Below are 27,315 nucleotides of genomic sequence, written 5' to 3' on the forward strand. Positions count from 1 at the left end.
GTGAAGAGAGTTGTGGGTCAGAGAAAAAGCTTTAAAAGGGGCCTTGCCAGATTCTGTTAACTCCAAGTCTTCCCTACAGGCATTTCTGAGTGAAAAAGGGGTGAAGATACTGAGGCAGAGAGTATGTTGTTTATCTATCTTTTCTAAATTGTGTATGTTTTAGCATAAAGAATAACTGTATTTAGCCTACATATCTGATAAATTTGCACTAGTATGTGTTCTTTAAAGAGATAAAAATGAGTTTTCACAGCTGGAAATCTGTCTGTTTGCCTAAGGCAGCAGAGCTTTGGAAACAAAGTTTGTACTTGGGAAGAGAAGAAATTATGCAAAGAATTAACGGAATCTGTCCCACTAGGAGAGTGTATGTGATGATGGTATTGTTTTTTTCTACCTTACAATTGTAAGAAAAAAAATTGCAAGAAGATTTCTGGGTCCCAACCAATACCACAGCAATGCATGCTGTGTAGGGATGCAAGCGTTCAGCCCAAATGTTGGAAACCATCTGTCTCTGTTGATTGTTTCAGTATCTTTACAAGACTATATTTACTTTTTTTCCATCTAAGCTGTTCTTGTATCTACTAAAAATAGATTTTACTGAGACTACAAAATGAAGATAAGAAATATAGTGATCTTTACAATGAATCTGAAGATAATCATCCATCTGGAACACTTGACTAGAAAGTTTTTCAGTCCTAGCCATTGACTCCTTCTGACACTCCTGAATTTAGGAGGTGACCAATGTCTGGAAATGGCCAAGTGGTGGTCATGGCACAGTGTTAAGTATGCAGGTGATTAACGAAATCAGTCTGCTAACTGTGACAATTAATGATAGCCTGTAAAGTAATGTAAGCCTGCAAGAAACATGTAACTTAGTAAATGATGTGAGCAAGTGAGGATTTAGTCATTTGTTTAGTCATTCCAGTTTACAAACAAAAATAAGCCGTTTTTATGGCTCCCATTTTATTTATTCCCTGACAGGGGATACACAATATGGAGTGAGATATGACATAAAAGACTAATCTAATTAAACAGGTGAAAGAAGTTTCAGATCAGTTAAAATTTAGGCAAACATATACTCTAAATTTAAAAAAAAAAAAAAAAAAGAGTATGTAAGCCTATGAACAGCATAAGAAGCAACATGGATGTTTGGTGTGCCTTTGGTCTTTGTGGAAGTTTCAGAAATCAAGTTGGCCAGAGGTCACCTCAGAAGTAAACCACCATTCTTATTTCTGTCTTTGACTTGCTGTGGAAAGCTCCCCCTCCCATTAGCTGCTCAGGACCAGACTATGCATGAGTAAAACAGAACTTTATGGATGCAAGAAATTATTGGAGATGCAGTGGATATATACCAAGAGTAGCTTTCAAATATGGCACAGATATATTTTTTTTATCTGGCTATATGCGTGTTGAACAGATAAATAACTTGTTTCCTACAGAAACTAAAACTAACAAATTTCTGCTCTCCTGATTGTTCTGTGAAATGAATGTATGCTTTTGGAAGCGCAAGTACATTCTACGTAGATTTCTGAAAACATCCATGTTTTCCCAGCTCTCTCCCTTTGGGATTTGCTACTTGGTGTCTTGCAGTCACAACAGACTTAAGATGATGGCTTCAAGCCAAGGTATATTCTCATTGGCTAACACTTGACATTGAGAGAATTGACTAGAAATACTAAACCAGACTGGGGAATTAGCATGTAGTAGCTTTGCTTTTTTTTTTTCCCTGTTTTTTTTTTTTTTTTTAATTTTTCAGAAGCACTTGACTGTTGGCTGAGAATCGTTATGAGCAATTAAGACAGCCAAGAAATGTGCTGAGCTTTTACAAAACATTATGTGCCAAAAGGAAAGACTGAATTTTCAGAAAAGTAAAGTGATCCTGTAGCATTAAATTTGGGGGAATGGGATATGCAGTTAAGGGGCAGATCCTATGGCCACTGTGCCAGAATTAAACCTTCTCCATGTTTACAAAATTCCAATCGTGTTTCTCATTTGCACAGTTTTCTAACTATCTGTGTTGGTATTGTGCCCAAGCAGTGTGTACTCCTGGCTGGCTTTCAGTAGCCTTGTTCGGTCAGATTTTTGCAAATTCTGTCTTTGAAAGATTTAGTTGAAATCACAATTGCAAGAAGCAGACACCTCTGAAAATGAACAGAAAGTACTGGCAGATAATGTACTGGTACTTTTAGCTTACTCGCAATGATAAAAGCATCACAGAAAATCGTAGAATGGTTTTGGCTGAAAGTCATCTAGTTCCACCCCCCCTGCTATGGGCAGGGACACCTCCCACTATAGAATTAAGGGAAGAATCGACTTTGTTGCCATTCTGATGAGAAGGTGAACCTGGGATGTGAGGTTCCTCCATATGCTGCTTGGTTGTGGTTTTCAGTTTGAAGTCAAATAATCCAGGAACTGGAGTTGGTCACAAACTTCCCAGCAAATTCAGAGAAAAAGAAGAGAGGCTGTGTGTGAGCGCTGTTAGATCTTATGAAGCTGGGACAGCAGGTTAACAACTCGGCTAACAGGAAGGGAAAGAAAATAAGACAGTAGAGCAGATTTTTTTAGTAGATTTTTTAAAGTTTAGCTATAGAAGTCAGCTGTGTCTGAGCACATTGGCTCCTCTGGAGATTGCTGTGGTGCCACTCAGTATGAGTGCTAATATTTGGTCCTGTTTTGCTTAATAGGAATTTAATGGGCTAGTGGTGACGTCAGATAGAAAGTACTCACTTATACTCTCCTTTAGTACTTGAGCGATTTTTTTATTACAAGACAGCCCATTTATCTAGAATGTTCTCAGGGCTCCCTTAGTTGTTCCAAGTCTTGTCTGTTTTATCTGCTGTTTCTCACTCTCATGAATCTTTCTCTTTTTACATTCTTAATCTAATTGAACCAAGTCTCTGGCAGAGGCAGGATATATTGCAATATTGCTCTTATTAGAGGAATGAATCACTCCCTGTAGCCCAGCTCCTAAAACAATATGTGGTTGATAAAGTTCTCTGGTGGTATTATTTTCAATTTGACATTGTGAGTCTAGTCTTCCAGGCTTGTGAGTAGCTGCAGTGCCTTACTACAGTGGGAACTGCTGAGGTGACTAATGACTACAGACCCTGCATTCACATAAGTATTTCTGTTTTTTGAATTTCTGGGGAGGCAAAAGATGTTACTTCTGGCAGAGAATGTTGAATAAATTTTTCTTCTCTTATCCAAATACCTATTCTTTTGATAAACTATATATTTCTGTACGTAAAAATGTCTTATTTTTTCATTCAGAACAGAAGTATCTGTAAATTTATGTAAAGTCCATAAAAATATCAGCAGTAGCAGTGTGCTAACCTTTTCTTTGAGGTGGAGTTTATTTTTTTAATGAAATTTCAAATTGTGAACAATGCATACATAAATACTTGAGATCTAGTCCTCTAAATCTGATTTACACTGTATGCACAAAGCATTGCTTTTATCCAGTGATGGGAGCTGTGTAACCCAACACAACGCAAATGGAACATTCTGGCAAGTGCAGCTGGGAATACAATGCCCATATGGCTGCTCTGTGAATACAAGAGGCCCATACGGCTGAGCAAACACTTAATTTAGAATTAACGTACTAGTGGAAAATTGCCCACGCTATCTGTTCGCTGTAAGACAATAAGTGATCCATCTGCAAAATCCCTTAAATATGACATTATCTTCTTATACCTTGTGATCCTTCCATCTCAACAGAGCAACTTTTAGAGTAACTCCACGTAGCTGAAGGAGATGTATGTAGTACAGCTGGACTTCTGGGGTGTACAAAGGGCTATTTCTCCTCCTCATTAACTTCTCTTTGAAGGGACACTTCTTTGTCCTGTCCAACTTGGTGGTAAGTGATGCTGTAGATGCAGCTGAGTCAGATTGTGTCAGAGAGTGATGTCTCAGTATGCAGACATGTCATTGAACTTGGGTGATTCTGGATGCAGTCATAATTTTGTTTCCTAGGCTGAAATTTGCATGAACAGCTCTCCAAGAAGGATTTGGTGTGCAAAATCATACATTTCTACATCCCTGGCAGGGTCAGTTAAGCTTCACTTGAAGACAGGATAGGCTTGGTGATTACTTGCTGAACCAGAGCTGAAGCACACTGACAGCTGCATTACTTGAACACCCTGGGTTAGTACCCTTATTTGGGGTTGATATAACTCCTCCTATTATCCTTTACAAATCAAATTAACAGAAGCATATGGGACTGGAAGCAAGTGGGAGGAAGCTCAGTATAGGATAATGCATAGCATGTTTTGATTTTAAATGATCACAGGAAAGTATCTCAAACACTGAAGCAATTTAAAGCATGTTTCTGATTGCCTCATTTTTTTCCCTCGTTTGGGACAGTGTTGGAATAAGTAGCCTCTTTATCAAGGGGAGGAGATTGACAGATGGCAAGAAGGAGTTGAGAGATCCCAGGGAGGCCCACAGATGAACTAAATTAGTGGAAGTGAAAAGATTTTGTTGATTCTTCATTTTTGAAGAGTTCCTGTTCAAAGACGATGATTTAGTTTGACCGAGAGTGACCAATTGGATTATGCACTTGCTGCTGTACTGTGAAATAGGCCTCTGGCTGCAGCTGCTATCACACTGCTTATTTCTGCAGCTCTCAGATAGAAGCTCGCAAAGTGAGAGAAGTAGGCGTATTACAGAAACAAACTGAAAAAGGTTCGGGATTTCAGACGCGGGCTTTGTACAGAGCATCGCTGTAGCAAGGGAGAGAGGGATATTACTCAAGTCATTGAATGCAAATCCCTGCCCCCCCAAATTCTACCGGATTCAAAGCTATTCCTTCTGGATTATAAGAAAGGTTGGAAACTCTTGCTTATGCTAGATAAACACCAGGATACCATCTGCTTATGGGATTTACTGTGGTTATCGCAAGTATAAATCAGGAGCAGCTCCAGGTCAAAATCCAATCTGCATTTGATTTACATTTATACTCAGTTCTACTCTTTTATTTTTGTGCAAGCAACCTGCCATTTTTAAATGGAATGGAAATTTAACCAGTTTTTATCTTTATTTTTGTTTAACCTTTGCAATCTCTGGCTGTAGTGAAAGCATTTCAAAAATTTCAGTTATTCCATAGAACTGTGCTGTTCTCATAAGCATTTGTCAGACATGACATTTGCCCCATTTTCCATGAAATGTGTCTGATGGATCTGTGCTTTCTTCTGATTCCTTGTCTAAGAGTCTCACTTAATGATAAAACTGAAGCCTAATTCCTCTCTCTCCATTGTCCCCTCATCCTTAATAAAAAGAGGAAAACACTGTGCTTTCACTTTTGTTCTGCTTGCCTGATTCTGACAGTTTGGATAGGGAAGAAACTAGTCATGTTCTCAAATAACTGCTGCAGAACCTCAAGTAGATTGCAAGAAGCTGTGATGGCAAACTTAAGTAGGAATAAGCAAGGCCTGGAAAGTCTTAAAAACTGAGCACAGTAAGCTTGCAGCTATCATTAAAAACTGGAAGGTGGCGAATTGGTGAGTGATTATAAGGAAGGGTTCTGTAGGTCTGGCTGTGGCAGTGGCTTGCACCAGCTGTAATGCATTAGGTGTCATTGCCATAACATCTTGATGCGTTGAACATCTGAGTTGTTGCTATCTCTAAAGCATCTGCACACCAGTGCAGACTGTCATGCTACAGTGCAAATTCACGTCTCTGCATTTTTAGCACCAAAGGAATAAAACTGCTCAGCTCACTAGTTACATACCAGTTCACCTATGGAAACACTGTACATCACATTCTTCCTATGCTATAGAGAAGGAGTAGGTAACAACTGCTTCCTTTTTATGCTCAGTGTTTAAATGGTATTTAATAGGAACTGATGATGATGTGAAGAACAGTTAAGGCCGTCGTTGGTCCTTCTGCATTTCTCTTATTGTCTTGCAGCAGAGTTGAGCAAGGGAATGGAAGACCAGAATAATCTGGAAACTCTCCTCTCTATAAGTCAGATTTATGAGAGCCGTATAAGTAGTATCGGGAAAAAAAGAATTCTCAGTTCAGGAGGCCCAAGAGCATATTTAATTCTCTCTCCCACTGCTTGCTGCTGCTGTGTGCAGCCCAGGGGCCAGTCACATGCTCTAGTCCTATCTGTATGTTTTTCTGCTCTGCACACACAAAACTGAACTGCCTCTTAAGGTACAATTGATATTCAGTAATAACCTCTTAGGGACTGCCTCTAACTTTTACCTTATGTGGCTTGTAAAGGGCATCGTATGGTGTACATGCTCATCGGTTGAAGACTAGCTGGTATAATTTTTAGCTCATGTATATTGTTGCTCACACTGTTTCATTCTCTTACTGCTTGAGAGAGCCCATTAATTAGAGCTTGATGGCAGCTTACCTTCTAGAATGTAATAGTTATTTATCAAAGTCAAAGAATAAATACATTTTTGCTGTCAGTTGCTGCAAGTGTGATACTTATTATTTTTAAATTTGACGTAAATATCATTATATACAAAGGGTTAACTTGTCTCACCTGATTATTGCTACTGTGGGAGGTGTTCCAGCGTAACTCAAGCCCATGCTTATTCTATTAACCAGGCAGAACCCATAAATGAAGATTGTTTCTCTGCAGCTAACATAGTCTCTTTGACCTTTCTCACTATGTACATATGTTCTAATAATAATTAAAGCTTTGCACTGATTTATAGTTTAAAAAAAGAGAAAAACATCTCAACCTTATCTAGTACATCAGACTGTGTGGTAGGAACATTTCAGTGTTATCTGATGCACTCAGCTTAAAGTGAATTAGGAGCATATTTACAGGTACAAAAGCTGCCCATGACCTTGAGGAGCTCATCCAAGGCAGAAAGGGTGGCCTTTCCTCTGAGATATCTAACTCTGCCTTTTTATCATGTCTACTGGCTATCAGATAATGACTTTTTTCTTCTTGCATTGACATCCTTATTATAGAGCCAGAATGAATAAGATTGGATCACCAGTAGCCTGCAAATTGGGTATGTCAGAAGAAAAGAGAATGGGGCTGCATAAGGGCTCAGAAAATAAATCTTCTCGGATGCTGTGGCTTTAGGGTATTATGTTGATGTCACAGCAGCGTGTATAGGTGCTCTTTCAAATTAACAGGAAAAATCTTCCAATTTTCAGATCCATGGTCTATTTTATCAACGTGATAAATACCACTGCGGTGAAATAAATCACTTTGGAGCCCACTTTGTGATGGACAATATATTTCTTCCCCTATTTTCTCATACACAAATAACTTTGAACTAATACAATTTTATAAGCAGGACCTGAAGCTATTACTTTTTTTCAGAAACTCCATGTTAGGGTTTGGAAATAAGTATGATGAGAATCCTATTTTACCCATTAAGGCAAAGTTACTTTCATAAGCTCAAATCCAGCCTAGGATAGCAGTAACTTGATTGGGGCAATTTTTGTATTATAAGAATTTCTGGTATTTCAGCACATCAATGCATTATTTTGAGTTTTGGAGAAAAAAAAGTAGCAATGTAATAATTTTTCTTTTTATTTTGAGATGGATAGTTTTTGAAGAATTGTAATTGGAAAAAAATTCTTTGTTTTACCTCATCAGTGTGTCTGTTTGAACTGGAATCTGGATGTCTCATGCCTTCTCTTCAGGAGTTTGAGTTATGTCTGCACTGTGCTGTGACCTAAAGAGATACCTACAGGGCAGGCAGTAACTTATGGAAGATGTAGCCTAGGCAGGAAACCTGATGTATACTGGGAGGAAACCAAAAAGGCAACTTCTACACAGAAACGTTCTATTCTTTACAAACTTTACTATGTTTTTAAGTTTTGAAGTTTTGTATTTTCCTATAGTTGCACTGAACCATTAAAATGGCTCTATGAACCAGCATGTCAGCAATCTGTGACCTGCTCACGTGATCTGAAACTCTGGAAAACAGCCGCTAAAGACGGTACCTGCAGCAAAGCTCTGAGATTAAACTACGAACTGGGCTTCAGGAATCCTATCCCCATAATACCTTAACCACTCCTAGAGTGCTGTTGGCTATGTACTGCTTCTTATTTATCGAAATGATCCTGTTTCTTATTCCATCCTCACCCCCAGTCTTCAACAGTAATAATCTATTTAGAAAAAAGTGTAGAGGAATGATTGACATTCAGTACATATAAAATAATTACAACAGAAATACTGAACTGGCTAGTTATGCAGGACACCAGGTGCTGAGAGAAATCAGTTAACAAACACTGGCTTTGGAAGATCTTGTTTTAAGGTGTGTTATCATGTGTAATGTATCTTATTGTATATAATATGTCTTCCTTTTAAGATGACTTGAATTTTCTGAAATAATTAAAATGGCTTTGTAGCGCTGTGATGCAGTTCCATATGAATAATGGTGTTGATGTCCCAGAACTTACAATGCCTACAGAATGACTTACATTATCATTTGTATCTGTAAAAGCTACAGCAGCATCTGTCTCCATAAATAAAGGCTTTTTCTCATACCATTAAGAAGCTATTTCACTCAGATTTTGTCTGAATAGGGCTTCTGCCGAGACAGCTGCAGGAATGTCGATAATAGCAAAACAGATATTGATTCACGGGACGGCTGCACTCACCTGCTCTCTTTACTGCTAAAGGAGCCACGAAAATTCAAGGGCACTAGAAGATCTATAGAAATTAAACTACTCAGACATTACTATTGAAAAACCTAGGGGCTAAAATCCCTTTCTTTAAAACCCATTTGCTTACTGTAGAAGACTTGTTTAGGTAGAGGATTGATAAATTGGAGTACAGGACTTGTCATACAGGCAATCCCTTCCCACATGTATTCTGTGCAGTGCTTAGGGGCTGCTTGGTCCACGTCAGGTATTCTTCCCTCTTCCATGTTAATGTCTGGCCTGCAGAGGTGAATCAGGTACAAACAAGAGAGAACACCTGAACCACTGAATGGCTGCAAAAAGCAGCTTCTCCCCAGGTGAAAGGCAGGAGTGTATTTCTCGGAGTCACATAACACTACTGCCTTCCACATACAGCTTGTTTTATAGGTTCCACATGGTGCTTAAATAATACGATATTGCTCTTCGAGATGGTGGAGGAAGGACTTGAAAAAAGTGGCTGTTAGGGAAGTGTATTTATATATTTATTCACCTTTCTGTATAAACCGCAGTATGCTTGGGAGTGCATTTTAAACATAAAATTGGAGCTAGCTTCAGCATAGGGTAAGTGCTGACAGCTGCTAGAACAGGTACGGCACCTTCCTGTCTGCTGAGAAGTCACAAGTCCTGGGTTTTCCCCTAACTTATAACAAGATTTATCCTAAGGGCTGACATTTACAAATGCCCTTTGAAACATCTGTGTATGCTGCACCAATTTCTTTCAAGGCAATAAGAAAGGTAGGCTGTGGTAATTTCTCCCTGTTCTTATAACTAACCTATTTATTATTTTCAAAGAGGTTTTTAAAAAGTTATCTGTACAGAAAGCAGAAATTGCAGTGAGTATTGTTCTGCATTGCCACTGAATGAAATTGGGTGAGAAAATAATGGAAAGACATTGAGTAAGGCTAGAATGTGAACTTTGCCTTTTTCTGAGAGCACACTTTCTTAGATGAGACTCTGTTTAAATAATTATATGTTATGGGCAAGTTGATTAAATTTTGATGTACAGGGGTTCTATGGATGTTTGTAATAAGCAGTGCTGTAGGTTAGATCCTCGGTAATGCCCACTGAGAGCACCTGACGAAGTCTTAACTGGAACGCAGGTTGTTTGTAAGCCCAGCTCATTTCTGTAGCATTTTGAACAAAGAAAATGTCTCAGTCCCAGACAATGAGTGTGTCCTTTAGGGGTGGTTCGAAATAAATGTAGGTGGACTACCTCAGTGAAAGCTGTTCTAGGGATACTGCGTGGAACAGCATGGAGAAATACCAAGCAGCTCCCACCTCGCAGCTGCAGTGTTCACATCAAAGGGATGTGCTTTGCACGTTCAGTACGATGTTAAAGGTCAGGAACTGTTCTTCCTATAGTTCATCAAATAACTGTGATTTCACCTCTGGACACAATTTGCTTTTTCAGATGAGGCAAAATGGTCTTTCTTTGGCTATTAGTCCATTGCAGCAGCACAGATTGACCTGATTGTTTTCTGAGCCAGCTGCTAACTCCCAACACACCTTCATACAAGCCAGTCTGTATCTTTTACTTTTGTTAATGTTAATGGAGGAAAGCCCTCTGTTAAATTGTTCCCATTTACCCACTTAAAAAAATAATTTTTGAGAAAAAGCTATAGGATTCTTGGTGCAAAAATGGAGTCTAGGGTGGTGGAAGATCCTCTTCTACTCCCTTTCAAGTGCACAAGCAAATATATGGAGAAATATATAAACAATTTTTAATGGAAGACAGTTATTTCTATTCCTGGTTATCCTGATCAGACATGACTGCAAAGGGATTTTCATCAATGTATTTGTTAACAGCAAAGACTTCCACAGTTGCCGAATAGCAAATTAAAACGGAATCCAGTCAAAAATCCAATCCTCTTCTGTACTTTCCTCTTACCTGCCCGAATTACTTTTATCTACAGATTAACTGTTACATTTAGACTCATAAGGAAGCCAAGAAGCTTCACAGAGCGGAGTAAAATGCTTCTATTCAAATGAACTAAACACCCTTTTTTTTTTTCCAACAGAAAAGTATATATTATGTTACAGTCCTGCAGTACAGGAGAACTCAGAATGTGATTCAATATGAGGGCAATGCAAAAAGCTTGTATCACAACAATTTATAACACTCTCAAAGAGTTTGTTAAACTTAGATATGTTAATTGTGTGTATCTGGCCTTACATGGGTAGGATTTGCATGGGGTAGCTGGATGTGCTGCTCCGTCGATTCTGGTGTGAATGGATGAACCAGGTCAGTGTCTTATGCATGAACAATGAGGTATAAAAGACAATCAGATATTAAAACACACCAAAATCTTATATTCTTTGCATTAATAGGCAATGACTTCTTTTGTGAATGAGCTGACAGCATGAAAATACCTCCTATTTTATATGACACAGTAGAAATAGTGTGTGAGCTGTAGAAAAGTGAACACTTCTGAAAAAGGCTTCTTTGTGAAAATGATGTAGCACTGAAAGTAATAAAAGGAAAAACAGTGTGCCAGAGTTACCAGAGAAACATCAAATCCTAGCGAAATACAGTGGGATACGTCTCTGTTGCGCTGGACACTGTCTTCACAGTGACCTTGCAATTAAACACTTGGGGAAAGTGGCCTGAGCATGCTGTCATGCTTCAATCTGTTCTAAAGGCCATACTGAGTATCACATGGTGCAGGAACTTTCACTTCAGACCCTATCTCAGATCTCCCTTGTGCTGACAGCGTAGGACACAAGAAATATCATATTGTTTGGATTATTAAAATAATTGCTGTACTGATATTTACTGTCTCACTCGTTAATACTATCCTGTTAAGTCCTTCTGGGGATGAGATCACAGATTTTTCTAAATAGCAGCTGCTGCATAGTTTGCTGAAATACCAGACTTAAGGGATGGGCCAAAGAAGACAGTGTTGATAAAAACAGATGGCCTTGTTGCTAACAATATACCTGAGCTTGCAAGCACTGACTGCTTGTGAAGGTGTGGGCAACCTTGTTGATTCAAGAAGTGCTAGGACTGTTCAGTGAGGTTTTTGGTTCTGAAAGGAAAGTTACTGCTGCAGTTCCTCTCTGGTGCTACTTGGAGTTAAACCTTGTTTATGAAGAAGAAAAATTGGAGATACACATGCACTTTGTGCGGTTATTCCTTCTGTTCCCCTTTATCAGAGTTTGATTACACAAAAACTCTGGAAAGAGAAACATACACATCAGCCTTATAAACTTACAGAGAAACAGAAGTAATGAATAATGTGAAGCATATTAATATATAGTATTTGTCATTATGCTTATTGACTGTATGAATTATGATTGTGCTTCCTCTGAAGGATTTAGCACAAGTTTTCTTTTTGAACTATCTCACTGCCTATGGAGTAGGTATCAAAGATGAAGTGCGGCACCCTCTAATGTCTTTTGCACTACTTCTCCTCTATCTGAGCAAGCTTTCATTATCACCAGTTCCTGAGTCATTATATGAGCAATCAAGTCAAATTATCTTGTGCACTGGCTCAGTTATCTGCTCATCTTTCAATTATTTACAAACATGAAATTACCAAGAAGCAGGCACTTAACTGGGCTAGGATTCAAAATGAGCAGGATGCTAATAGGATGTGCTGGGAATGCAGTTTTCTGTTTTCTTTTGTTTTTCAAAACTACATTCATGCTTTCGTGCTAGTTTTACATGCTAAGCTTTGGAATACATGCATATGTATGTATAATGGTCATGATATGATATCAGATTAATTTAATTATTCTTCTATACAAGCATAGTTAGGACCATAACTATAATCATTATTTGCAAGTTTATTGAATTAGATTTGAAATGTACTTTTTTGTTTTATTATTTCAGTGTTTTTTTTTTCTCCACTGGAAGTTTTAAGAGTCTTCCTTACTCTGTAAACACTGTCCTTTGTGTTCTTACTTGAGGTAATTTAATGTGAAAAACCATCAAACCCATGTCTGCCTCCTACAAATGGGTATATGCATATCTTTTCACAAATAGTCACCGTGTTGTGATCCCAAATCAAGATTAATATGAAATCGGTTTGCCTAATGTCAGCCTTAATCTTAACTTTCACTTATCATCCTTTAATAAAGAGCTCTTCTCAGTCTCACTGGCAATTCCTACTGATAAAATTAGGCTTTATTCACTGCAGTTTAGCAGACTGAAACAAGGTTTTCATGTCTCTATAGTACAGGAGAAGAGATGCTGACTTTAAGGCATGCTTTAGTTCCCTTTGGTGAATGCCACTTCACCTGTCCTTCGTAACTGTGGAGGAGACAGAGGGAGGCTTCCTAACTGATCCCTTCCCTTCTGGCTTGGGTGTAATAACCACCAAAGGGAGCGGATTCCCTGAAGAATGATCCCGGTATCACCGATGCTGCAGGTGCGCTACTGCTGTAAGTAATGTGTGGTAGGGCACTGTGTTTCCCTGTGTAGCAGGGCTCAGAGGGAACCATAGCTTGGCCTCCAAATCTAAATGCTTGTTCCCTTTTCAAAGGGAGGGCACGGTATTACCGTCAAGAGGTTCAACACTGTCAACCTGCAAGCCAGTAGGATGCCAGTATTTCTCATGAGACAAAGGCAATTTCTCAAGCACCAAACAATAAACTGAAACTGCACAGTGTCAGCATATCCAGACTGTGCCTGCACTCCCCCATATTCCCAGTCTTCCGAACTGGGATTCCTGAAGTAATGTGTGAAACGCAGCTAGCTGACAAGCACAGGGATACGCATTTTATTCTTTTGGTTTTAAAGCTTCGAGGGAAAGAAACGCATCTCTGCACTGCTGACACCGAGCCAAGAGTCTCAGTCTGAGAGAACAATGATATTTGTAATCCCCTGCTAAATGCAAATAAGTTCTGTGTCTCTGTCTTCTGGAGACTGCTTCCCTGAGTCAGTGGAGTTCATTTACATTTTGGTGACATCTACAAGAATTTTGCCAACACAGCTTATTGCTGCAAACATTGTGTCAGTTCTGACATGTTTCTCTCCTGGGAGAATCCCCAGCACGGCTGTTCTGTTAGAGCACAGGCACGTTGCCGCTGCACCAGCCCAGCCTGCTCCTGTCCTCACCTGGCACAGCACGTTCCCTGAGTTTCCACCACTGCTTTTTATATACATAAATTCATATATTTTTACAAATTCGAGTTCAAATTAAACCAGCAGTCCTGGGGCCAGGCAACTGGATCCACAGAAAACAAAAGTAATCCCTGCAGTTGCCCTGAGGTTTGTTATAAAAGCATGCTGAGTTCCCAGCAAAGAACCCAGCAAAGCCCACAAAACTTTCATGGCAGCTGCAGTGCTACAAAGCTGGTGAAGAACTTCCTAGCACCTTAGGACAGAACATGACCTAACTTAGACCCTGAACTCCTCAGTCGTCCTCCCTCACGCAGTCAGCACGTACATTTCTTTGGCCCTCCCAGCAGCAAACTGCGGCAGAACTTCTGCTTCTCTCCTTGCAGAAAGGATGTCAGCAGCATTTAGGTCCTTTATAAATGGCATTTACCAGTGCTGCGAATTACTGTTGTTTATGAGAGTCTAACAGTGCTGAGTAAGACAGATAAAAAGTGTATCTTGTTTACCGTTGCATATTTTTATTTCTGCCCTGCTTATGTATTTGTATGCAATATGCATGTATTTGCCACCGTGCTCTCTGAAAGAAAGCCTGGCAGCTCTAAACAATATTGCAAAGTAATGATCTGAACAAACCTCTTCTGTTAGGCACTCATATGAAACCAAATTATTTGTCATGACTTCAGGTGTGTCTGAGTTGAGGATTTTAAGGAGGTTTTATGTGCCCTGGCCCTGTCGACCTTTTTCTCCTTGCTCTCTATTCTTCATCTTATTCTCACTTCCACTGCATATAGCATTTCACTCTTTACTAATGTTTTGTAAAGCTGGTGTGCCAAAAAGCTGCGTCCTGCTATTTCTTGAGAAAGAGATTGTGGACAAAGGGGTTGGGTCTCCATTCAGAAAAGTGTTTGTGTGCATACTTCATGCACTTTAAATACCCCCTTGATTTTGTTCATACTAAACTCTCCAATTCAGAGACTGCTGAAATGCGTGTTCAAAAACTATGTCACTGTTTTATGCATTTGTGCTATGGGAACAGTATTTGTCTAGCTGATAGGCTCTTTTTCTTGTCTTGTCTTTTTGAAGGCTTGTATTACAGAAGAATTATAATAGAATTTACCTACAAGTTTTAAAGTAGTCTATTTTGAAATTCATATTTCCTTTCCAAAGGAAAAGGGGCATCGAGACACCTCTGTAACTAGATGAGTTCCTCGGCTGTTTGCAGGTTCACAGAGCAGCCTTTGGTGTATGACCTTGACAGAAACTCTCCAGTTAAACCTCAGCTTCTCTTTCAGTAACAATGACACCAAGAAAATATTTCAATATATTTCAAAATATAACAATAATACAGATAATTTTTCACTGTGAAACTGAACTAGCAAGTCTTTATATCCTATCAAATAATTCAGTATTATTATCTCTACCTTGGAAATAGCTGCATCCAGGCAGAATTGAGCATTTTCTGAGTTCATGGGGAAGGAGGGTCATCCTCAGAGTTGCTCTCCCATTTCAGGGAGACCTGTGCTAACTTCTTGCTACCTTTTTACACTCCTTTCTTAAAGCTGTTGATTTCCATTAGTTATTTCTAATTTGTCCAGCTAGGAAATGAAGGGTTCCAGAGCCATGCAGGCTTGCTTTTAATGTTTACTATATGCCAGAGTTCTATGCATGTTATTTTCTAAAACCTTTACTCTCTACGGTTGCAAAAGAGGAGTTGTCAAACTAAAGATGCATAATACAGATAAAGCCTGATTTAACAAACAGTTACTTGAGGGCTATTTCAGTTATGTCCTGTGTTTCTGCTTACAAAAGTTGGTAGTATACGAGCAGGCAAGATTTACAAATACTGGTCTTCAGCAAGCAGCGCAGTATGTATCAAATGAAACTTCTTGTCAGCAAATACAAGGGAAAATGTGCTGAATAAACGTAAATGCACAGGAAGAAGCTGCCTTTCAAGTTGATCCCTAGAAAGGATAAATAGAAGATGTAGAAGAGAAGGACGTTGCCATTAGATTTGATAATCCAGTCTAGAATAATGTAGTGTGTGAAATTTAGACTCAAATCCAGCAACCACATTTTAGTACTGTAACAGGAAAGCAGCATATAATAATTGCCACAGCAATCTAAATTCTCCTTATAAAACAAATAGATTTCATGAATGCTCCAAAGAACTGAAATCTAACTTGAGGCCAAAATGCCTTCTTGTGATTAAGCAAGCAAAAAAAAAAAAAAAAAGAGTAACATGCGGCAGTGAATTCTGAACTTAATTGCATGATAAAGATTGTTTAAACCATCATCACAGTGAGCAATTTGATGTGTTAAGAAGCCCCAATTAGTTAGCAAGATTATAAGAACTGATTTGCTACAGTGCCCCCAAATTAGAAGCAGACAGCTGTGTGGGTTTTTTTTGTTTGTTTTGTTTTTTCCATCTACCTCTCCTCATTTTTTTTGGGGGTGTTGAAGTCATTGCCCTAATAGAGAAGCTTGCACTACAGAGGTATTTCTGAATATAAGGAATAGCATTATGTTGCTTCTTAAAAGTGTTACAGTGCCTATAATACAGCAATTTTCAAAGCTGACAAGTATATTTAAGTACATTTACAAGGCAAAGAAGTGAAGTTAAAGGAAAATGAAATGACTTCTCAGGAACAAAGTGGCCGAACCAGGACAGATGGGTTCTCTCATGTTTGGAGTTCCTTCCTGCAACAGTGCCCTGACATGTTTCTCATCTGTATTTCTTTTAATGACCACTAAAACTAGGTTTTACTGTCTGTTTCAGTGGAGCACAGCAGTGCCACACAGATTAAGACCAAACGTTTGCCCACTTTTGGAACTTTACCTAGCAGCTTATTTTAGGAATAAATGCACTCCCATTTGGGCAATAACAACAGATTGGAGGCATCTTCAGCACACGTTGGACCTCTGTGAAATCACCTTCATGAGTTTTTGTCTCTCTCTGCTGACAGTGCCGAGCAAATAAAGCCCACTCACACGGGATGAGTGCCCTTGCTGAAACTGCAAGAAGGCTTTTTAAAGAGTACCACGCCTCTCCTGAAATCTGCTTTTTCAACAAGAGCTGTCCAAACTCAAAGACTGGCTAGTATTAAAACATGCTTTCCCCAATAATCTCAGGAGTAAATTGTTAACTGCCTTAGCTAACTCCAAGCAGGGTTTTCTATAGGCAGGATTACATATGTAACATGATATAAAGCTTCAATTAAAGTGATGTAGATTGACTGTGTTGCTTAATGGAAAGACAATCTGTGGGATTATCTGGGTAGATGCGGCTTTTAAAACAAACATATATCTGGCTCCTGTTAATATCAGCCTTAGGTAAAGTCATCATGGGGGAAAGTTACTGTAAGTTCTGCAAAGTTTAATTATTTTAATAATGGTAATAAAGAAATATCAACTACATGAGACAATTTCTTTGGTGCAGAAGTCTCCAGCCATGTAACCCATGGAAGTGGGAGCAGTGACTGCACAGGTTCTGATTAGCTTTAGCTTCAGTGGGGCAGATCCCTTGGTTCCAGTGAAAACGTATGTTTAAATCTGAAGCAGAATTTTAGCCTTTAATACTGCTTTCTCATGAGTATATCAAGAAATCCTCTAGGTAGATAATTCAGCCTTCAAAGATACATATAAGTAATATGAGACACAAAAAGACAGCTAAGAACTTAGTATGTGTGTGAGCTTCTGAGTGGCTGGCTGAAGGACTGGAAGCAGAAGAGTAGGTGAAGCAAGTACATCTTAAGTGCCACAGGTCAACACTATTTTGCTGAGTGTATTTTCTGAAGAAATATACGGTTAGCCTTTGAGCAAAGATTATACATTTGATTTCCTCTTATGGCAAGGGAAATATTAGCTTGTTTTCTCAACTGGAACAAATCTATGCATTGCTTCTCAGGGCAGCTTCACTTTAGTTCCTGCAGTACAATGCTTTTGTTATGACAGCCGTGGCTCTACCTCTGATTCAAGGGGATTTAATGGCAAAAAATCACTGTCAGTCAATTTCAGAAAAGGGAGCACAAGAAAAAGGGGGAGAAAGAGAAGAAAGATGCAAGAATCCAGTTGATTCTGGCTCACTGATACAGGAAGGATAGGCAAATACATTCATACTTTAAATGCACTTTAAATACTTCATGCTTTTTCCCATTAGGCTGAATTTCATGGTAGCTGCACATTAAAAAAAACACTTCTGTGTTATTGTTTTGACTTTTAAATGCTAAAATTGAGCTCCCAGACTACGCTATGAAAATAACTACTTTGTGAGCTGAGGAGCTATGGAGGGTAGAAATCTATCTTACAGTGGGTAAAACAAACCAGAGCTCCAATTTCTGCATACCTGCATAGCTCTTCTCTTACTTGCATGGTGATGTCGCTGACACAGGAAGCCCCCATTTCAGACACTGCTGTATCTGATTTTATAAATGCTATTTTCTTCCAACCCAACGCCTTTGTAAGTGAATTCAGAATATTAAGTTAGGCGTTAATGACATAGTGAACAGGAATCATTTCCCTTTCCTCTATCATTAGTTTGCTTCTGTGACTGATGCACTGCCAATGCAGTGCACTCCTCGAGTGAATGTACATTCCCCTTGCCAGTGCTCACAGCGTGGGGCAATCCACCAACCTTCCCCCCACCCTGCTCCCACTGCCCTGCCCTTCAGCACCAGGCAGCAGTGCTGTGCTGGGCAGCAGGGGGCTGAAGCAACTGCCCTAGATCTAACCATGTATCTTTCCATACAGGTTTCCTGTTGGTATTCATCTTCTAAACAGCCCTGCTGTTGTTCAGCAGAATCAGCACACAATGTAGGTGCTTTGGCACCTGCCTTGTCTGAAACATTCCCGTGTCTGTAAGGTACAGATGAAGTGACAGATGTTAGTGCCTTGCTGGATGACACTGCTCTCAAGTTCAGCTGTGAACTGAAAATCAGCCTTTCCATTGAAAAATAATGAATTTCTCCTCTAGGCTGTTTGTGATTTGTGAGCATTTCTGTAACCATTGCAAATCATCTGTGGGTTTTGTGGTTTTAAGCTCTTAAAACTGTAATGTGTTCAGAGCAAACCTGTGACTGTTTGACTCTATTTTGCCAACTGTCACTGTTGTAGCTTATTAGGGCTGAACTGACAGCTTTGCATTTAGAAAAATATGTCTTTACATGTATTAGAAAGTGCTGGTTGCCACTTATTTCTTACTTCAAGCACACTTTTATGGAAGGGCAGAAAATAATGCATAGTTCTGTCAGATAGAAGTTGCTGAAAGGTTTTCACATGATCCAGGCAAGATACAAGACCATCAGAACTGTTGTGATCCCACAGATCTTCCACCTCCACTCCCTAACACCCTGCTGCAGAAAATCCCATGACTAGCTCTAATCTCTGCTGATAATGTTAACAAGTAAAGCGTAAGAAGCTGAGGTCTTGCCTACATTCAGGCCTTGTGTCTTCCTGCGCACGCTAACTGTAGTCCTTCTGTATGCTCAGTTATAAGCTCATAATCTCTTCATGCTCCATGGACCTGGAGCCTGCTCTGTTTAATGACTGTGATCAATTCTACAGAGTGCCTGTGTTGTATTAATGTTTGATCTCCACTGCAAAGCCAGCTTGTGTGGCAAGCACGGATGCGCAAGCTGAGCAGTTGGAGCTGAGGACCTCCTGCCTGTACTTTGCCTTCACTTCAGCTCTGTTGTGGCTCCCTGCTCTGAATACTACTAGAGGATGCCATGTGCCAGGCTTACCCCTGGAACTCAGGTTTCTGTTTACTTTCCTGTGCCCAGAGCTTTCAGTCTGCTTTCTCTGTTTTAACTTCTGGTATTTCTGCAGAATTGTGGCTGTGTTCTTCCGTGTACAGTGTTACCTCAAAAACAAAATTCAGCACATATTTCTGGCAGGTAATTAGTGACAGCAGTATGTGATCAGTCCCACTTGTAAGGTGTAAAATAGAGATCCTGGTATTTGTGCTCCTCGATGTTGCTAGATAGAAAATGGATATGTTTAAAAGAATGTATCAGTTAAAGCAGTAGCTTGAAATTACCAAGTGAACGCAACAAGAAAAAGTAGGAACAGAAAAGCCTTAGAAGTTTGCTCGTAAATGGCTGCTGCTGGGATTACAACACACTATTGTTCATCAGAAATCCTCAAAGTCATCTTTCACCTTTTGTGACAAATCTGTGCTCCAAAACAAACGGCTGAACCTCTCTGCAGCACTTGCAGCAGTCACCCTACGACTGGCTAACTGCACTGGGTACTGCTGACCTGCCGTACCGCTTCCTTCTCCTCCGCTCCCCAGGTGTTGCTCTGATCTGCTGCTGTGGATTTATTCACGCTGCCATTTCGGAGCGCAGGGTGCCCAGCCAACCCCGCTCTGCAGAGCTGCCAGTGCCTAATTGGTTCTGGCAATGATGCCTGCCCTTTTTTAGGCTTTTTAATTTTATTTTCCCAACTGGCATTTCAGAGCAGCATCCTTCACAATACATTAGCTTAATGCATTTTGATCTGGACCAAATCTTCCATTCCCACCACCGCTGATATTTGTTTACTATTCCACTTGCAATCAGCATGTAGCATAAATGATTTAGACATAAGTAAATAAACCTATAAATATCCATATCCTCGCAACATCAAAACTAAACCAAATCTCCTGTGTCCAGCAGTGTACTGCTACAAACAGATTCAGTGAAAAAACGGATTCACATTCGCAGGAGCGTGCCCTGCTTTGGAGGGCAGGGTGACTCACTGGAGCACGTCAGCTGGATGGACATGTAGTCCCGGCCGCAGTCCTTCCTGTAGCGGCAGCGCAGCCAGTTGGAGAGGCAGAGCCCGGTGCCACACTGCAGCTCTTCCTTCTTACATGGCAGAATGCTCTGCTCATCTGCAAGGGGGAGAAACAACTGGTGACTTTGTGGAACAGCTCCTTCCTGAGTAACACAGCTTTGTGGCTGCTGAAAGTCAGCCCACCCTCTTTTGAAAGTGCTGCGGGTGGGTGGAAATGCTCTCTTCATTGTTAGATGTGAGAAGGGTCTGAGACCCGACCAAATACCTCCTACGTTGTTATTGCTATCATTTAAATAGTGCTGGAGACAGCTGAGATCTGGGTGAAATACAGCAAAGAAATTATGAGGGCACTGTGTTCCAGAACCTCCTGCATTACTTATGTGCTCTAGTGTCCAAAACAAAACAATCCATCTTTGCCCCAGCTTAATACACATGCATGAGAATACAAAAAGATTTGCTACCTTGCATAAGTCTGAGCTATGGCTTCTTAGCTGTAGATATAACTTTTTCACAACCCCCCATGAGTCTAACAGTTATCCAGGAAAAGAGAGGGAAGAAAGTATATTTTTCAAAGAAGGAATTCATGTTTGTTGTTCTTTTTGTGGGTTTTTTTTTTGTCATTTTACTGGTGGTGCTATTGAACTTGGACTTTTTTAATGGTAGATAGAAGGCAGCTGTTTTCTAACAAGTGTGTCTGTGTGCGTAAATGAAAGTACTGACATCGTTTCGTTGTACAATTTTGTTGGGCCTTCAAATAACGAGGAACAGAAGTAGAACAGAAAGAAAACACTTCATTAATGATGGAATAAAAAGTTTTTTGGAGGACCTCTGTGCAGAGAAACTCTTCAGAAATCACCTTTAAATCTCCCTAAGTACTAGAGCTTTATTCGGGTTTCTTTGAATGAGCAGTCTAAAACATTCCAAATACTGGCAAGTAAAAGTTCAAACCTGACTTGAACAACACCAGCTTGTGAAAGGAAACACGCAGAGGGCCAGTGTTGCAAATTGGTACCCAACAGAACACCGTCAATTTTGCTAAATTAGATTTTTGTTAGCTCTCCAGTGTTTTTAATTCAGAGCTTTTTTTGTTAGCCTTCATAGCTGCAAAATCCTGCAGCTAGGAGTCATCATTTCCAATTCTCCACGCAGCTGCTCCAGTGGAAAATGTCAGTACCCCAAATGTATTTATAAAGATTGCCAGCACTGACAACATACTGTTACAGTAAATCTTGGATTGCATGCTTGTACCTGGCAGCTCTGCAATCTAGAGGCCAGCAATCAGATCGTAGTGTCCTGTGCTTTTGGAATACCTTGCTGTACGTTTCCCAGATGGCTGCTGTACTCGGGGTGGCCATCTCAAGCAATCTTTGGGTAACATAGAATGGTGTTCCCTGCAGTTTAGGCTGTCGGAATTCCTGTCTGTGTTTCTCAGAGAGTTAAAATATTATAGAAGCAGCAGCTAGGCAATTGTTATTTTGTGGTAGCAAAAGTAGAAATGGAACAACTTTGTTAACTTTAGACCGTTTATGCTGTCATTGCAAATATTAAGAAGGAACTCATCTGCAAGAAAATGATGCCAATGAAAAAATATTAACAAATTCATTACAGCAATTGGTCCCAGTATGCATCTCATGAACACATTCATATTTTCCATAAAGTTCATTTAGTTCATCAGCTAGTTTGAAGTTGCCCTAGTTATTGTAATCCTCTTAGAACTTGCTCCAGTCTGTACTCTTCTGTATCTTTCTTGTTCAGTCTCTGTGTTAGTTGGACACTGTTCTCCTACACCAATGGCTACAATTTCATCCCTTTTTGATGTAAGAAATTTTTCTGCAATTCAGTTCATGTGGCATCAAATTTCCATTTTACTTTTAACCACTTTGCATGTACTTTAAAGTGACTTAAAAACAAACACCTCTCTGGTCTCATCCAGAAAGCAATTCTTGGCATTCTGCTAGTTGTTGATGAATTTTGTAGGCCACTTTGGGGTGCACACCTCATGAAAATGCTAGAAAACCACTGCAACGTTTTATTATCTTCAGGGAGAACTGTCAAGGTTGTAAACTATAAGAAACATTACGGCAGATGCAATTCTTTGAGCTAAAAAGCAGTGGGTGACAATAACAGTAAAGGAAGAGTGTGTGTCTGTGTAAACCTGTCCCCCAAAGCTATATGTCCTAGGTATAGCAAGAGTAAAATAGGTTTTTGTGAACCCAGATGATGCAAATATTCCAACTATTCCCAAGGGAGGCTGCAAAATGCCCACTAAAACTTCTGGACAAAAAATATGCAAATACTTTTTTTTAGGAATAAATGGAAGTCCAGGCCTCATGGAACAGTCGTGGACAGAGGAATGCAAAAAAATGAGCCTTAGCAGTGACTGAACAAATGGTAATGTTTAAATTCCAGGTAGTCAAGTTTCTTTGTAGAGAACAGATTGAAACATCATCTTGGAAAGTAATGCCTTTTCTCACAAATGAAACTATCTTGGTAAAGGCTAGAACACGATATTTTGTCTTCAAAGTACATTTTGTCTTGAGGTAAAATAGATTTGAAAACAGTTTTTCCTACGGATGACAAGGAGCTAACAAAGTCTCCTCCAGAGAAGCACTTCCCAATTCTAAGCCGACCTGTTCCAACCCAAGTGTGCCAAGCATTGGTGTGCTAGTGGCTGCCAGGGGTTGTATACCAAATCAGTACACATTTGAATGAATTTATGAAGTTAACATTTGTAATTTAAGAATGTGAAAATGATAATATCAAATTTAGGTTAAGGTGCAATCCTTTTAGGAAGTGTCCTTGTATGTACTTTTCAGTTATGCATTTTCCTTCAAACTGTCTTGCAAAACTGAAAAAAAATAAAGAATCATCACATTTACTGTAAGGGGCAGTACAATATGAATAAAAACCCCAAATCTTTGTTCTTGATGTATCCATTTTGTGTTCTCCCTATACATTGTGATGGCTTCCGATTGGGACTGAGGTGAAGTAGTGTACCATACAGCATGTACCCCAGCACACAATGGTACGAATACGTCGTAATTGCTTTGTCAATCTGCTATTGAATGACCTGTATTCTTTCTAAAGGAACATCTGACTTTACAAGCATATTTAGTATGACGAGCTTGATTATTGGTGTAGTTTAACATACATTTCAAATTGTACTTATAAGTCAGACATCTCAAATAGCTGCTCTTTGCAGTGTGTGTGTGGCAAGTAATGGGCAGATACCAGTTCAGGAGCTTGGAGAGCCTGCCTTTCTCCTTAGATTGCTATGTAATCCAAAGCAATTAATGTCTCTGTCACTGTTTTTCTCTTCCACCCTTTTGTCTTATCTAGACACCTGCAATCTGCCAATTGCTCTGTTCAGGACCTGGCATGATAAAGCTTTAGTCTTAGTTGGGTCTTCTACATGTCCATTGCACTGAGAGAAGTAATCCTATCACAGTTTTTCAGGTAAATCAGCATAAAGTGAGCATGCTGAAAACCTATAGGTCATACGCTTGGAGAGCTGTTTCCCTTAATCCATGAAACTAAAAAAGATTAACTGCCAAGAGGAGATTCAAAAGCAAAAATTGATGAAATTGCATGTATTGAACTATTTGTTTATATAACCCTTTTAATGCAGTAAAACAATGCTGAAAGGAAAATCCTCATTTTAATGATAGAAGTAAAGAGATTAACATGCTTGTAACTGAAAAACAGCAGTTAAAGATAAGAAACTTACAGAGGCCAAGGAAAGGATGTGTGGTACAAGCAAGATTTGCGTGAAGAATAGATGGTGATCAGGTGGCTTTGGCTGGAATGTCTTCCAGTGAAGTATTTTCACACAGGCCCTTGGAAACTGTAAGTTTCTTAGTGTCATATAATATAATTAATTTAAAAAAAAAGTCTGAAGGATTTCAGGAAGTTGAAGCAAAATATGTATTAAGTTTTGGAGCTAAATTGACTATTTGCATAAATGCTGTCAAAGCCAATGGAATTGCTTGCTTCTGTCAGCTCTCAATTTGAAGCCTAAGTTCCAAAGCATCTGAAGACAGTTACTCTAAGAATACCACACAAGCTCATAATCTATCTGCTTGTCAGTGTCATCCAAGAGGTGTCTGGGCATCTACTGCACTGAACATCTAGCTAAAATACGGTCATTACACGGTAACAAAATGATGGACTGCCTGAGCTAATAGCGCTCAGCACCTCCAGAACATCTCCCCCTGCTCTTATCTGAGATGCTTCTCAGTCCTACTCCTTCTAGCAATTTGATCAGGTTTCTTTCCAAAACTAAAGCATTATTACCACTTATTCAATAGGGAGCAAGGTTGGACTCTAATCTGTGTAATTCTGCACAGTAGTTGCACAGGAATGAATTCTAGTCTGTTGTTCTCTCCATGAAAAAGTTAAATCAGGCATGGGAGGCAGGATGGGGAGAAGCTGCTGAACCCAAGGTATTTGGTCAGCAGTTACAGGGGAAGTGAATGATTTGGCATTGTCAGCCTACATCCTTATAAACGAGGCTGGGGAACTGTCAAGCTTGGTGAGAAACGGATACCTTCCTAGCATGGAATCCAGTCTAATAAATTAAAACCATTCCTGATGTAACTGAGATGATATCAAGCCATCATAAAATAAATTGATGGAAGAAAGATACTGAGCAGGATGTGACTTACTAGGGGAGAAGAACAAAGAATTCCAAGGTGTAGTTTTGGAGGCATTTGAATGCCTTTTACTTCTCCACATCTGGAGCCATTAAAGCCTCAAGTGGAAAACCATAAAGAGATGTGGGCTGCACCTTTAAGTGAGGGGATAAGGGGACTTCTGTTCTACCTTCGGAAGACATCTGTACTTTGAGGAAAAATCACTGAAAGGAAATTAAGAGTAGATCATTGCAGGGATTAAACTGTTGGGTGTTTGGGGAAGACGGGCAGCTGGAGCATGTGTTAGCCTGCGACAGAGACCCGTGTGGGCCTGGCAGTGCTGCTGGAGAACAGACTGGCTGTGAGGGGTGGCAGAGGTTGGTGCTTCCATCCCCAACATTCTCAAGACATTATGCAGTGGAATACACAGTGGTTGGTCCCGAAGTCCCGGTGCACCCCTGTTAGTCTGTCTCCCAACACTGGCACAGTGCACTGCCTCCCTCGGACCACGGCTCACCACAAAGCTGTGTTCTTAGAGCACGTCCCTGAGCCTGGCTGTGGGCACTTGTGTACAGAAAGCCACAGTGCGAGCCCATTTGTTCCTTCTTGGTTTGGTGAGATAATGCTGCTCAGGAAGAGCACAGGTTTGAACATGGAAGTCTTAAGGCCGAATGTTAAACACTCTGCATACTTTGTGCTTCTGTTTGTCTCAATTCAGGCATCCAAACAAACATTTTACAAACCCCTGGGCATTCCTTGTGCCCTGAGATGTAACAGCTGAGCCAGTATCATCCAATACGGTTATCAGAAAGATACACAAAGCTTTAAATACATAATTATATAGTCACTTTCTAGCTGTAAGGTAGCCATGATCTTCAAATAGATGATATGTATGTATTGAATCGCTGAAGAACTGACTGAAAACCAGTTGGTTTGTTTTCTTTTACCTGCCCTTAAAGTACATTTCTTTCCCCTGTAAGGGACTCTCGGACCTCGTGGGGAGGAGGAGGGGGAGCGGTGTGTACAGGACGGAGGAGCCCAGCTAGCCCCCGCTCTGCTGTCTGCCGGCCCCACAGCACGGGGTCCTTCAGTGACGTACTGCAAATGGTGGCTGTGGTTCTGACTGCCGGTTAATTACAATTAATACTTAAAACCATCACTATTTTTTCATTATTCATTCTTTTATCAAAGGGCTTGGACATGCCTATGTGGTTCCTCACACACACGTGGCTTTCTGCTGAAGGACGGGCAGTGCCACAGGCAGAGCTGCCCCTTACAATGTTCTATTTCAGAAAACTTCCACAAAATAACTACCAAAGTCAGGCATAAAAAGAAGAGTGGAAGGAAGGCAAATGTCTGTGTTTTATTTCAGTGACTGGAAGTAATTTTTCAGCCACGTTACATTAGCGAGTGCCAAAATGATATCAGTTTTGACTGATGTGCTCAATTTGTAGATCAGCTGCAGCAGCTCTGTGTTAATTTGTTGTGGGAGAAAATGCTGAGCATTTAAAAAAATATTGAAGTAGCTGTGCCTGAGGCCAAGTTGTGTGGCTCTATTTCAGGCAGATCTTTCACCTATCTCTGTGTTTTGTCTGTGTGAAGATCCCAGTTTCTGTTAACTCTGTTGATTCCTTGGTCAGGAATAGATTTGCTTGTTCACAGATTGATGTTTATCTGCCAGAGGATGTCAGCTACGCTATTCCTACAGCTGAACACAGGTGCGAGGCATGCGTTAGTGCAGTTAAAACATAAGGAGAAACTACTTACAGAGGCTGGAGTTGCTGCCTATCCCAATGCGGATGGAGCTCCCAGAGACGAGAGGGAGATGGAAGAAAAGAACTGTGGAGGGAAGGAAAAAGTCCTTAATAGTCGTTGGATTTTGGTTTGGAAGCAGATGTCGGAGGAGACACTGTGTGTGTCTATGGGCACCGCTCTGCAGGGCAGCATTACACATCTCAGATGTGGATGTGCACTCAGGTCGCGCTTGAATGGGGGCAGAAGAAATAAACAAGGCGTTGCTTCATACTTCCAGGAATACCCCCCGGTTCGGGAAATGATGCGAGGTAGGGCTTTAATGCCTCTTAGGTTCAAAGCCCCGTGTATAAACAGCACTGTGTTATGTAAATATGGTAATTGTTGTTGTAAGTCATTCCCAGCCACCGAGACTGGCTCCTGCCGCTGTCAGACGGAGCCAGCGCTTCCCGCTTTGTTTGAGCGCACCTGGAA

General features: G+C 40.1%; 1 protein-coding gene across 1 annotated transcript in view; it reads right to left on the reverse strand.

Moving 5' to 3' along the window:
- The window catches only part of LOC110404332 (protein BEAN1-like), a 42,584-nt gene extending 15,526 nt beyond the window's left edge, over positions 1-27,058 (reverse strand). Inside the window, exons 1-2 of the mRNA XM_021408489.1 lie at positions 26,857-27,058; positions 20,421-20,555 (exon numbers count right to left, since the gene is read on the reverse strand). Coding sequence (XP_021264164.1) covers positions 20,421-20,555; positions 26,857-27,043 — 322 coding nt within the window. The 5' untranslated portion in view covers positions 27,044-27,058. The remainder of the gene's footprint in view (positions 1-20,420; positions 20,556-26,856) is intronic.

The sequence above is a fragment of the Numida meleagris genome, chromosome 10, assembly GCF_002078875.1.
Source record: "Numida meleagris isolate 19003 breed g44 Domestic line chromosome 10, NumMel1.0, whole genome shotgun sequence".
Lineage (NCBI taxonomy): Eukaryota > Metazoa > Chordata > Aves > Galliformes > Numididae > Numida > Numida meleagris.